The following is a 14,782-nucleotide window of genomic DNA, read 5'->3' on the forward strand; positions in this document are numbered from 1 at the left end:
GTAAGGCGCAGTTGTTGCACTGAGGGCTGAATCTATTTTAACCTCTTTACTCATAGAGAAGTTGTCCAAACGGCAGGAACTATCTTTCCATTCCAGCACTTTACCATTTTTCTTAATCGCTGAGCAAATTTCAGTCTGAGATAGCAAAATGTCACAATTTATCTCTAATATGTTGCATGCATAACAAAATTAATTTTGCACACACACACACACACACACACACACACACACACACACACACACACACACACACACACACACACACACACACACACACACACACACACACACACACACACACACACACAAAAACAAAATGAGCAAAAAGTTTCTCAATCATAAATGTGAGAGGATGACAAAGGCTATATAGCTAACTGTACACCTTTATCTCATGGTCAGACACAGTAATCAGCATTATACATAATTTACATTCAAAACCTTCAGTTGGTCAATGAGGTTTTCTAACATATAAATCATTGTGAAAAAGGCAAATTCTACAGTCCAGATTCATGTAATACAGTAAATGTCTTCCTCTTTTACTTGCTGAAAAACTGGAAGCAATAGGCTCTGTTGCATACTTGATAATGGGTTATTACTATTACTGTTATTATTATTACTATTACTATTATTATTATTACATCCGCCAAGGACGTAGTAAAATCATCAGCGTTTATTTTTTTGTCTGTCTGTCTGTCAGTCTGTTAGCAGGATTATGTTAAAACTACTGCACAGATTTTGACAAAATTTTCACCACAGATACATAGTAATCGGCTATGGGAAAACCCAAATATTGCTAATGTCAGCTTTCATTTGCCAATGGGGTCATGTTGTTCTTCCTGTAGGAGGTCATGGAACAAGGCACCAAAAAAAAAAAAAGCCAGGGGAATTCGCTATTGGACATGTTTCTTCATTCTGTCTTTAGGCGTGCGTGTGTGTGTGTGTGTGTGTGTGTGTGTGAGTGTGATGCTTCTCCAGCATGATTTATTCTTTTGGAGGTGATGTGGCTCCAGATTCTGGATCAAGTTTCACTTTATATAGGGTTTGAAGGATTATGTCAAAACTACTTCGCAAATTCTCACCAAATTTGCACCACACATACATATTAGGGCATGGAAGACTCCACTGTATTTTGGAGGTGATCCAGATCCGGATTGGCAGACGTCATAAATCTCCGATTGCTCTTATTTTGGAAATACTACATGGGAGGCTTTAAATAATGGAGGTCTGTTTCTTCCGCATTCAAAAAGTTGACAATTATGGAATGTGAAAATCCAAAATAAGTACTTACATTTATACGAGCAAAGCATCGCGAAGCTCACTCATGGTACAGGGCGTGCTAAACAGTAAGTGCCAAATTTCAAATCCACAGTAAAACAGGAATTTTTTTCTTTTTTTATTGAGAAAGTACATATACAGGAAATGTTCAAATGTCAAACACTTCCTGGATTGACAGACGAGATCCCATGGAATCTTGCAGGAACTCAGTGGCAAGCTCACACTCAAACAGGAAGTGTCAAATTTTCAGTCACAGTGAAACAGAAAATGTCAAATGTTGAATACTTCCTGACATGGGTGGAGCTAGAGCGGAGGCCGGGGTTTCACTGGACTCACCTGAAATCTGATTGGATGCAGATGATTGACATGCCATGGCACCACACGTCTGGTTGAAAGATCTGCATTTTGAAATTAGTGAGTCACATTGACTGCTAGGTTCCTCCTGTCCAGTAGATTGTGCTGTGTACCACAAAAAGTTCTAATCCACCTTAGTAGAAGAAGAAAAATGTTTGCTTCAGATTTGAACTGAACAAGTCGTTTGAACTATGGACTTCTAATCACACCAAGCTTATACTGGTGAGTAAACGACCGTATTTTACGCCAGAAATGAGGTGCAGGCTGATAAAAGCAGCATTTCTCCTTTAATTCAGATTGCCTTATCTACACATGTTTAAGCTAACAGACAGCAGCTGGTTCATGCTCTGTGGGCTTATTAGTGCAGCAGATAACTGAAACAGTCCTTCAAATGGTGATACAAGCATCAAATTCAGCACAAATACAGCTGGAGCAAAATTAATGGAGCAACTTTAACTTTTGACCCTGTACAAACTGAAACTGACCTTTGTCACCATTCTTGCTGCTTTTACCTCATAACTCCATAACATTCAGTCACAGATTGTCCAAATGATACCTTTTTGGAATCTTTATGATCAGGCAAATAATGGTGTAGTTTTCTATATGATTGGAGCATCTTTTAATTTTGACCCCTGTGGAATTCTTCAATTGACCCTTACCTGGCTGCCTCTTGAAAATTCAAGTGGCCAATCAGTTTTTTTCAAAAGAGTTCATGTCTATGGATTATTTGTGCCAAATTTGATGTTTGTATCACAATTTGCTGGATTCCACTCTAAATATTCTCTTATCTGCTGCACTATATATGAGACGTAAGATGCTGCTCCTCAATGTTTCTCAATTGCCCTCAAAAGTATTGGAACACTTGGTATTTCACACATTTTAATTTGTTTATTCCATTTCAAATACATTTTTTAAATTATCTTCCTTAACTCAAACTGAAAGCAAACCTCTACAACTTGATATAAATGAATTAAAAATATAATATCCAGCTTCCTGATGAAGTGGTGTCGAGGAGGATTTTCTTAAAAGACGACCTGAAAGTTCAGCTACAATTTGACAGAAAGTACATTTGAGATGAAAGACTACATTTGATGTTTTGGTGAAAGAAACTTTTGTATTTCTTCATAATTGATGTAAATGAAGTCCAAGACATATTCAGTGACTTGGAAATGTTCATGTTTCCATCCCCTGACTTGTCTAAAGAAAACTGGCAATAAAACTGATTATTATTTATAGGTTTTATCAAGTTTTAGAGATTTGCTTTCAGTTTGAGTAAGATAATTTACTAAATTTTAATTCTTTGTTTTTGTTTTTTGTATTTCTTGTATTTAAAATGACATAAACAAATTAAAATGTGTGAAATTCCAAGTGTTCCAATGCTTTTGGAGGGCACAGTATCCTAACCTTATGATGAGTGCAAAATGAGTGTGGTATTATTACTGTTTTAAGAATGTTTAATTTTCACTGTTGCTGCACTTTGTGTCAAATCATAATCATATTGTTTATCATATTGGTATGAAAATTCAGTAAGGTATATCTTCTATTATACATTCCAAATCTAAGGTGGAGCTCTACTAGTGTCTACTAAGGTACATCTAAATATCTTTATTAAAAAAACAACAACAACAAAAAAAGAGTATCGAGCGACTTCGGTGCCTGGTCTTGAGAACCAGGGATGGTAGGTTGAAAAGCTTTTTTTTATCCCATAGGAACTTTCCCTACCCACCCAAGCGGCTTAAGAAATTGGACATCATGTATATAAGTGACATTTATATGACAATTTATATGATAATATTGAGATATGATCATTTGGCCATATTGTACAGCCCTAGTGTCAACTAGCTGAGAACCTTGAATATTAATTTACATCTACATTAAAAAAATGCTTAAAGTGGCAGGGGGTTAAGAGGGCTGTAATGAGGGGGGTCAGCTGAAAGGCAAAAAAAAGAACAATGCTTAAAAAGGTGGTGGAGGGGGGTTATGGGGGCAGAGCCCCCCGCCCTCCCAGAAGCTGAAAGGTTTTTGACATGCTAATGCTCCCCTGAAGCATTTACTCAAAATAAAGCCTGAAGGACCTAAATGACATGATGAGATGCTGATGTTCATGTCTGTGACATATGCATATTACTTTTTTTGTAAACTCTGTCATAATTATTACTTCGAAAATTTAACGTTTGATGCAGTATCTCATAATAATATATAAAAACAAAAATTAAAAGCCAATATAAAACCAACATTTTTAAAACTTTTAAAATCTTGGCTTGTACTATATTTTTATGCTGGTTTTCTTCTTCCCTGGCTTGGCAGGTGGAGTGCACCAAGGTGGGGTTAGCCACAGGTGATCCGTGAGGGGTAAATTTGTAGATCTGTTTCCTCATCCGAAAACCTGTCAGAAAATTTCAGTACACTTTAAAGAGAATGACAGATGACTCTGATGGGTGTCATTCAAGCTCGGCCCATAACACAACCATGACTAATTCAGAATGGTGTGAAAGTGGAGTTGGACACATCCCAAATGCACTTGGGCATAGATTCTCAAGATAGGACCTTAGAGATTGTAAGATACAGTGGGGCTATGTTGAGAGTAACTTCAAGAAAGTCAATGAAAGGGCACCAAGTCACATCTGCATGCACCATAATAAAGGTTTTACAGTGTACAAACAACAAGCAGTGTTTTGTTAATTTAAAAAAATGAAAAGATTAATCTGATCATCTTCATTGTAAAAGACCTACAACACAGCAATTGATAAAAATAAGTAACTTCAATACTGACTTGATAAAGACTGCATATGGAGGGCTTTTAAAATACTAAAAATAAAATAAGTACATCCACATTTACATGCAGTAGATGCATTATAAGCATGCTACTGCCCTCATGTGGTACACTGTGTGTTGACACAGTGAACATGTGAGTTTATTAACCATCATTTATTTAATTTTTTATGTTGTGCTCTTTGAAGATGTTCCTGTAATACATTGCACACCTTATTTATTGCTTAGATTGCTTTGTGCAGGATTTGTGCAAAAATGAAATATGCTTAAATTTGCTGAAAAAAGAAACAACCAGGCCACTGTGGGATGTGAGAATCCAACATTTCTTCGTATGCTAGAGTAAAAGTGCAGGAAAATCTTAGCTTTCTTATGCATGTATTGTATTGGTATTATTACAACTTTTACAAGTTAAATTCAAACCAAATACCTGAATAAGGGCTCTCACACAGCACATACCTCTGCCGAGGCCAAAGAACATTAATGCATACACTCACCAGCCACTTTATTAGGTACACTGGTTCAATAGCTTGTTAACACAAATAGCTAAGTTGGTCTAATTTTGGTAAAAAAAAGTGATGCAAATTATTGGTTAGGTTAAATGTTTGCACCATGTGTCATGCTTAGTTATAATGTTATGGGGTAACATATGTCACATGTCATAGAATCCAATGGGTGTCGACAGTACTTGAGCTATAGTAGAGAAGTTTGAATCTTCGACTGGACTGGGTTGTTTGACACGAGGACGTTTCGCTTCAAATCACAGAAGCTTCCTCAGCTAAAATTCTTGCTCTGGTGCTCTGACTTCTGTCTTGACTCTTGTAGAGAAGAATAATCAAGAAGTCACCAAAGCTGGAGTTTTAAACCTAACCAGACCCCTCCTACCGAGAGGCGGACTGCTATAGGCTAGTGACTAAACAATAGCTCTAATTAGCACCTAGCACCTAATTAGCACAATAGGTGCTAATTAGGTGCTATTGTTTAGTCACTAGCCTATAGCAGTCCGCCTCTCGGTAGGAGGGGTCTGGTTAGGTTTAAAACTCCAGCTTTGGTGACTTCTTGATTATTCTTCTCTACAAGAGTCAAGACAGAAGTCAGAGCACCAGAGCAAGAATTTTAGCTGAGGAAGCTTCTGTGATTTGAAGCGAAACGTCCTCGTGTCAAACAACCCAGTCCAGTCGAAGATTCAAACTTCTCTACTATGGAAACCACCTGGACAACTGAGAGCCTACACAGAAATACTTGAGCTATGCGTGATGACGTCACAACTCTGTCCATTTAGGGAGACGCGGTTTCATTCAACAACAAGAACTGTCAAGAAACATTTTCATGTGTGGTTGGAGTTGTGTGGAGGTAGGAATAGCCTTTTGAATGCTTGAATAATGATGTCAGTTGCTCAAAAAAACAAAAAAAACAAATAGTGAAAACATTTTCATTAATCCAGGTTTTGAGTATATTTCTTATTGTTTCATGGGAAACAAGGTACCAGTAGATTCAGTAGATTCTCACAAATCCAACAAGACCAAGCATTCATGATATGCACACACTTAAGACTATGAAATTGGGCTATTAGTTAAAAAAGTAGAAAAGGGGGTGTTCACAATAATAGTAGTAGTGTGGCATTCAGTCAGTGAGTTTGTCAATTTTGTGGAACAAACAGGTGTGAATCAGGTGTCCCCTATTTAAGGATGAAGCCAGCACCTGCCTCAAAATTTTACTGTATTGTTTGTTCTCTCTTCCTAATTAAAATAAATAAATAATCTGCCTGCTCCCATCACTTTTTCTGATGTCAAGGATGATTTTTTTTTTAATGGGGCCTTGCTCAGAATCACCACAGAAATATGATCAATGGTATCAGTTTTAAGGAAAACACAAGGACACGTTATTTAAAGAATGCCATTTATGTTATCAAGTCATCAAGAAACTAATACAAATGCATACACACACATTTCACTGCCTAAAACCACATACAGTATAACCACTACTGCAAGAAACGTCACCACACAAAAAACAGAAAAACAAGGCTGGCCTTCGGGCTCGGGGAGGGAATCGTGAAGAATGTCACACACACGCACACACATAATTCCACACAGACACACACACACACACACACACACACACACACACACACACACACACACACACACACACACACACACACACACACACACACACACACACACACACACACACACACACACACACACACACACACACACAGCTTATATAATACAGCATTAAAGAAAAGTGGTCCTAAAAAAGGCAGGTGGATGAATGAGGTGTGCTACAGTTTACAGTAGGAAACAGAAATAGCCAAAGTGTACAGAAAACACATTTTTTACACCATCTCCTTCCCCACACCCACCCCGCTTTTTATTTTATTTTATTTTTTAAACGCCATCTTCACTTAATATAAATATTCTTCATCCAAAAGTCAGTGCAGTGCCTTCTGCTCAGGCTTCTCTTGTTAGCCAGTCCGTGACAGACCTGGTCCACAAATCTCCACTTTACACACAAATGTATTTACATCACCTTTGTTTTTTTCCTGATTTGCCCACCTTCTTTATGCTTGGTTTGTATTGTTTTGATACCCAGTACCTCAAAAGTCCAGCTGCGAAGTACGTGAGCTTGTTTGAATTTGCACAAATTATCCAATAATATATATATTTTAAAAACCAAGATCAACAAGTGTCCTTTTTGTTGTTTTCTTCCAGATTCCCTTTTTTTTCTTTTTAAGAATAAAAAAGTTCACACATGGATCAGGTCTACTGGATCCCCCTGAACAGACACATTGCAAACACCATGGCGAAGAGCTACGGAGAAGCAGAAAAAAGTAGAAAAGAAATAGTGAGCACACATAAAAAGCACAGGTTATTCCATTAACAAAATTCAAATGATCACACTATAATTTTAGCAGCATGTGTCTTTTTGTTCCTCTACTCCAGTATAGGTCCTTTGGCTGTTTTCCAACATAACTGATATGTGGGGGACAGTCAACCCCAGAAATGTCCTGAAATAGTTGTGGCAAAGGTCAAATAACTGGGGTCATGATCTTCACCAAACTTGATTCTACAATTGCCCATCAAGATGATGTCTGTCTGTCTGTTGTCATACTCCTTCCAGGTTCTTCTGCTGATTTCTACCAAATCTAATACTGGAATGATGGTTCAGCCCAGAATTGTCCTGAAATGGTTTGCTTCAACAAAGCACAAGGCCACTGGGGTCACTCCGATGCTCATGAAACTGGGCAAAAATATGTAGGTGGGTTCTGGAAGGGCAATCATTGGGGTCAAAGATGAAAGGTTACATTTTCTATTTGATTTGGAGTAAACATATGAAGATCTGTTCCAGATTGCCAAGCGAGGTCATGTTTGCCTGTCTGTTTTTTGGCCTACTCGTCCCAGGTTATTTTGCTGATTTCACTCAATCTTGGTATATAAATGAAGGTTGACTCCAAAAATGCCGTTAAATAATTTATTTTGGCAAAGGTCAAGGTCAAGGAATGTGATTTACAACCAAACGTAGACTCAATGTGGCAAACACTTGGGTGTATTCCAGAACTTAACCTGGAAAATTCAGTCAGATGTCAATTGTTTGGGTGCAAGTCAAGGTCAGTGCTGTCAAATGTCAGACTGCTTTAGCCATTCCTGCCTTTCTCCACATGGGAACTACAGTATTACCTCGTCACAGAAAACTGAAGAGGGTGCAAAAACAAGCTTCGCCACTAGATGGAGGTGTTGCAATACAGCTGCCACATGCTGAGCTCATTGAAGCACTTATCTTCACTTTAAAGTAGCTTTCTAATTTTACACCACAATAAAAAGCCTGAGAGTACATTTTAATAAAATGACAAAAACCTTCATACCTCAATAGTTAGCACCACAATAGCCAATGCTCCGGCCACATAGATGTAGAGTTCAAAGTAGTCAACAACCGCAGAGTAGCATCCCTGTGGAGCACACAAAGATGTAACACCAAGAGAATCAATAATCTATAAACCTGTAGGAAAACAGGCAATTAGAATAATCAAGCTTTAATTGACTGAGGCTTTGAACAAAGGGGCCTTGCAGAATGGGATGGGAAGCAGTGCCTACAGCCTCGCTGCCTTTTAATGAGGGTTCTTTGTGTGAATAAAGAGATGCAGACGCGTGGACACCTCACATTGTTCTGGCAGCCTCGATGTAATTACATTTCACTTGAAGGCATTCTTTACACAAACAGATGTGAGCGCATCGCTGTGAAGCACTCACAATATTCACATATTCAAATACTCATAATCCTCTATTATGTATCGTGTGTGTGCATAGCAGGCAAATTCTGTGCCATCTATGCACTTTCACCTCCCTGCTGTCTCCACACTACACCGTGCAGTATGATGGAATGTCACAGCACCCCAAACATGGAAAAGCACTAATCAGCCGTGGAGGACTCGGCTAGTCCCTAGATGTCACCCTTCAACTGTCTTCTGCTCTAATTAGGCCTGCAGGTGGTTTGGAGACAGAGGGACAGGCAGGAAGAGAGAGTGGGAGGGTGCCAGGCACGTGTCACTAGTTACCTTGTTATTGCGGAACATCATATTGCCTGATAAGCACTGTTCTTGACTCAGATAGGCCATGTCACCGGTTTGACTGGCACGCTGGCAGCAGGCTTCTGGCACCATGTGTTTTTGGTTGAGCACCCTGAACAGACTGTCCTTAAAATCCTCTGGGCTGTTCACCCCACAGCAGTCAAACTGAAGAGAGGAGGGAGACAAGGTCCTTATTCTTGAGTGCCAACTTGTTCATCAGCCTGTGGTTTATTCTGTACATGCAGGAATACTAAACTAAAAAGCTGCAGTTTTGTCTATAAAGTGCAGGTTAATGACACCAGGTTGCAAACTAATAAGTTGATAATTGATGCGAGTTCTTCGGCTTGGACATACTGTGGTCATAATGGCATTCCATGTGGAGGTGAAGACATCAGTGTTGTTGTAGCCCTGATAGTGTCTCTTTAGCTCCTTGGTGAAATACTCCCTGGTCAACTAAAGACAGTGAGATTAGAGTCATCACACCACACAGTATAAGAAAATATTACCGTACTGTTCCAAATATAAGATGACCCCTGTGTTCAAGACAAATTTTGGGAAAAAGATTTTCTGAAGACCAAACATTTGATATAAAGAAAATGTTTTCATTTGAAAATAATGGTCATAAAAGCACATTTAATGGGCAGCGCCATATTTTTTTCAAACTGATAATGACACATTTTCTTGTCAGTGTCTTGAAAGTGGGCTGCTTTTAGGGCTAGAGTAATCTTTTCTCATGGTTAAAATGTTTGTGTTTATTATCTTCTAACATTGCATTCTGCTACACTTATTTCATGGCTGCTTGAGAGGTGTTTGATGTCTGTTGTTTATTGCACCATGAGAGCTTAAACACTCCACCAAAACCTCCCAGTTGTGCTGGTCCTGTGTTTATATAGCATTTATTTCCTGGCAAAAAAAAAAAAGAAGCAAGCACTGTCATGGGTATCTGGCGACACCTACTGTTGCTGATGTATTGACATGTAAAAGTCTAGACCCTCAATATAAAATGAGCCCATTTTTTCAGATGTATTTCCAAAACAAGCAATGTAAGTCCTACACAGAATGTAAAGTGGTCTTTTTGATACACACTCCACAACAATGCTGAAAATACAGGTGTTTCAAAGGATTCAAATTAGAAAGGATGGAAGGATGGTGGACAAGGAATGGAAAGAAATAATATTGTGGCACTGTTTATCTTAGAGAATCTGGGTTAATAACAAGAACATATTTTACTTTATTAATTTGTTTAAGACAGGAATGACAGTATTGCTAAGTACACCACACTCCTGTACAGTGAGTGGTGGCGATATGTATTTAATGTCAACTATCAGCTACTGCAGTAATGATGAAAACTTTAGGCATCATCCCCAGCCACACATTCTATCTGTGCTTTAATTCCTGTTTCAGTTTTCTGTTCTGTTTTTATTTCATCTTGAATTTGATGAAGGGATTTATCTGGTGCATCAAAGTTCACCACGAACCAAGCAGTTCATCCTATTGCACTCTTTTTAAAGTTAGAAGATGACAGCATGTATGGCTTTTGAGTTATCGTCAGCATATTCTGGCTCAGGTGGACAAACTCACTGGTAATTTTCATTTTTGGTACCCAACCCCTACACTGTTAGCAGTGCAGAGGAAAAAAATACAGTCTTACACTTGGAACAATATGTTACTGGACACTAGTGAGCTAAAGTGCAGTAATGTTTGACACAACTTACATGCTCCCGAAATATGAAGGCCAGGATGGCGGCAGCCAGCTCCGCCAGGAAGATGAGGAGGATGAGCATGAAGAACTGAAATAAGACAAGGTGGATGACTGTCAGGATAAAAGTGTGCATCAAATCACACTGTGGCTGTGCCTGATTCCCTCTGCCTAAACTATACATGAGGCTTCAAGCACAAATGCAAAGAAGAATTCATTTAACTTGTTTGCCGTTCTGCATAGAGCTTGAAAAGTCCCAAAACCGAAAGACAGAATAATCAATACACATACATGCAAACAGTGGTGGGCACACTTCCGATAATCCGATAACAGATAATTATCGAAGATAATGTTTTCATTATCGGATTATCTTTTTAGATAACTTTAAAAACCATCATCAGACTAATTATCTTCCGATGAATTGCTGACCGATAACTTTTAGACCGATAACGTAGTAAACCAAGCTGAACAGTGAAAAACATTTTTAAAACTTAAAAGCAGTTGAGACCTACCGGTTAAAAGTTTCCTAATAGGTATATTGTTCTACCCTCAGCAAACAGAAGAGAGCTGTTTTCAGAAAAAACTACTCTATCCTCTGTAGGCAAAGGAGAACTGGTGACCCCCCCCCCCCCAAAAAAAAAATCATTTCCTTTAACACCATACTGATATAACCTCAATATCAAGTCATCCAGAGGCATACATTTTTAACTTATGGTTCAAATTTTAACCTACTCATTTTGGACAAGTTATTTAAAATTACTGTCATGTCTGAAGTTTTATAAAGTGAAAATATCAGATATATGTTTTCGTTTTAAAGTAATGTGCTAATTTTTAAGGTTTTGTGAGTACATGCTGTGCCCGGCAGCAATGTAGCTCTTCAGCAGCAGGAGGTGGTCGTGAGATGTTAAAGCTTGTTACTCCACTACACGATGCAGGACGCACGATTAACCTGAAACTCGGTCCAAAAAATTCTTGCACGAATGAAAAATCATCTGAAAAATGGCCAAAACACGCACAGTGTAAAGCCAACATTTATGTGTCAAGATAAGGCTTTTCAGAACTGACCAATTGTTAACCTTGTCCTTTGTTTTATCTATGTTTTTATTATTGCATTTTAACCTGTGAAGTGCTTTGTGACTTATGTCTGTGAAAGGCACTATATAAATAAATTTACTTACTTACTAATATTAAGTGCACATTTTACAACATCATAAAACGTGCGCACATCAAACATTCTCTCCACATGCAAAACATTTTGCGATGACACTTCCAGGGCTCCGTAAAAATGCCTGTTTTTACAAATAAAAATAGAATATTTTACAAAAGCACATTTATCTTTAAACCAACACACGACACATGTCACATTAACGTGTTGGTTTACATAATGAATGACTGAACCAATCAGTGTTTAGCAGAGGCACTTTTACCCAGAACGCTTTACAGTCTGCGTTTGTTACAAAACCTCAGAATTAGTGCATTATTCAACCTTAAAAGATATATGTTATATTTTAACTTTGTACAAATGACAGAATTGACATTAATGGAGTTATTCTATCAGTATTTTCACAAAACCATAAGTTAGTATGACTTTATTTTTCAAGACCTCTGCCTGACCGGAGCATTATGATTAGTAGAGAGCTCATTTTGTGGGTGCTCTCAGGATTCATCTGTATAGCTTCCTACAGGGGGCAGCATGGTCAAACATGGAAATACTGGCTCATTCTTTGGGTCTTTTGATGCTTTCAAAAGCGATTGTGTTAAAAGTCAATTTCAGCTTCTTAATAATTGCAAATGTACCACAGCCAATACTGGAATTTATCGATTATCTGTAACTTCCGATACATTTTTGGGTGGTTTATCTTTATCAAAGATAACTTTTCAGTTATCTAATTATCTGTTATCTAAGTTAATTTTTTGGTTATCTGTGCCCACCACTGCATGCAAACAAGATCAGCAACAGAGCAACTGTGATGTTGCAGCCTACTTACAAAGAGCAGCAGACACTTGTTTTCACGGATGGCTCCACAGCAGCCCAGGAATCCCAGAAGGAAGAGCATGCCCCCCATGCCCAGGATGATGTAGACGCCGGTGAAGAGCAGAGGATTGGCTGCTACGATTTCTCTGAAGCCTGTGGGGTCGACCAGCACCCACACCCCCACTCCCAGGAGGAACGATCCTCCCAACTGGTGGAAAAGGAAAGAAGTCACCAGTCAGGCAAAACAGAAATTGGCCAGATTTTAAAAATTAATGGGATGGCTGAGCGTATTCCCAGTGGAACACACAAACATTCATCAACATGCCATATCATGGAAAATAAAGTCATGCTTTTTCCAGTCCAACATGCTGGCTTTGCACATCAGAACGGTTGGATTGAGAGCTGGAGAAAAAAAAAAAAAAAAATGGATGTACTGTTTCAGAACGTACTGATGTGTGTGTTTGGGGGGGGGCAGGGGTAGTGGGGAGTCTTGAACACAATCCTCTGCTTCTCATCACAGAGAGAGACAAGACAGATTTGAGACCAATTCTGTGTACATAGCAAGACACATTATATTTATAAAGCTGAATGTGCACGCTGCTCTGTTTCATAAATCTTAATCGCTGTGAAACTGTGCGCATATGCATGAGCGTGATTCTCACGCCCACAACTTAGACACGGATGGACATGCACACGGCATAATTATCTGTTTGAATATGAAAACCTCCATCTGTTACACCACCGTCCCAGTGGGAAGAACACCAGAGAAGACGAGCAATTTCATGGACGTGAGTGACAGCTTCCAGCAGTGCCTCTGCAGCTTTTCAAAGAGACCACATTTGTGCCTTGAATCAAATAATCAATTAATCATAGATGCAAAGATCCAGTTCTAGTTTAAAGAGGTTGTGTTATGCATCTTTTTGGCAAGGTAATAAAGGTTACCATGCGTGTGCCGATGAAAGTTGTGTTTGTGTATATGTCACTTTAAATGGCAAAGAGCTGCTGCTCACCACGCCCATCTCTGAAGGTCTGTTTCTGTATGACTGATTGTGTGGGCGTGTCAAACAAAGCACAGATGCACTCAGTGGGTGTGTCAACTTCAAATACAGACAATTGCCACATATCAGTCATGGAAAACATAAAAGTAGCCATTTAGGCTTAAATTTTGCTAATGCCTGGGTAATTTATACATGCATAAACACAACTGTGGTGCTTTTAATTCTTTGAGGTCCATGGATATCCTGGTGTCTCTTAGTGTATTTTCAGTTATATTTCTGTTAATAGATCAGCAATGGAAAGTTACAGAGACTTTGTTCGACCACTTCCTAAAACTGCAGACCCTCTGCTGTAAAATCCATCTCTTCTCTAGATGATCAGCCAATGCTAGAATGCAAATAAGATCACATGGTGTGTCCCTGTTTTGTCCTTGTGAGAGGCTCCAGTGTGTTAGTGGGAGATCCTGTGTGAAATACTAAATGCTTAGAAATTCTGAAAGAATAGGCCTGTTTGCCTGAAAACATATATTTATTTATTTATTAATCTTACAGGCAAAGAAAATCATTGTGGAAAAACACATTTTGATTCTTTGTCGTTTTTGGCCTGGGCTGAATGTGCCCCTCTGACAAAGGCAGGCCCCCTCAGTAAAATCGTCTAGAACCGCCACTGAGAAGCACTTCCTCTCAGCACTTTCTTAAAAATAAAAAAGTGCTCTGTTTCTCTGTGCTCAGTCAAATTAATCAATTTTCGGGGCGAGACCTGAGATGATGTCACCAAAATTCATATTACTCAAAGCTTGAGGTTTCTGAGTGTTTTTCACAGGCAGATGAAATCAAGCTAATTTTCCCAAGATACAGCTAAATTTCTCTGGGTTATGGCACCAAAAATAAAACAAAATACATCAATATTTTCAGAATTCCTTATTTAGAACAGTCAGCTCATTTGACATTTTATTTACTTGTGATACACACTTTAACCCTCTGGAGTCATCACATGACTGAATTCAGTGGACACACCATCCAATACACCACAGTCTGAGTCTATGTTTGAATGTGTGCTGAAAGTGCAGACTTCAAATAGGGATGCGCCGATCCACATTTTTTCCACTTCTGATCCAATGCTGACAAATTTTGATATCTGCTGATAC

The 14,782-nt window shown here is 38.7% G+C and overlaps 1 protein-coding gene across 2 annotated transcripts in view; it reads right to left on the minus strand.

The window, feature by feature from the left end:
* Nucleotides 1-6,283: 6,283 nt before the first annotated feature.
* tspan18b (tetraspanin 18b) overlaps nucleotides 6,284-14,782 on the minus strand; it is a 180,567-nt gene continuing 172,068 nt past the window's right edge. For both annotated transcript variants that reach the window (XM_034176263.1, XM_034176262.1), the window contains 6 exons: nucleotides 12,653-12,847; nucleotides 10,681-10,755; nucleotides 9,320-9,418; nucleotides 8,954-9,130; nucleotides 8,264-8,347; nucleotides 6,284-7,211 (listed from right to left, as the gene is read on the minus strand). In XM_034176263.1, the coding sequence (XP_034032154.1) occupies nucleotides 7,164-7,211; nucleotides 8,264-8,347; nucleotides 8,954-9,130; nucleotides 9,320-9,418; nucleotides 10,681-10,755; nucleotides 12,653-12,847 (678 nt within the window). In that variant the 3' untranslated portion in view covers nucleotides 6,284-7,163. The remainder of the gene's footprint in view (nucleotides 7,212-8,263; nucleotides 8,348-8,953; nucleotides 9,131-9,319; nucleotides 9,419-10,680; nucleotides 10,756-12,652; nucleotides 12,848-14,782) is intronic.

This window comes from Thalassophryne amazonica, chromosome 8, assembly GCF_902500255.1.
Source record: "Thalassophryne amazonica chromosome 8, fThaAma1.1, whole genome shotgun sequence".
Classification (NCBI taxonomy): Eukaryota; Metazoa; Chordata; class Actinopteri; order Batrachoidiformes; family Batrachoididae; genus Thalassophryne; species Thalassophryne amazonica.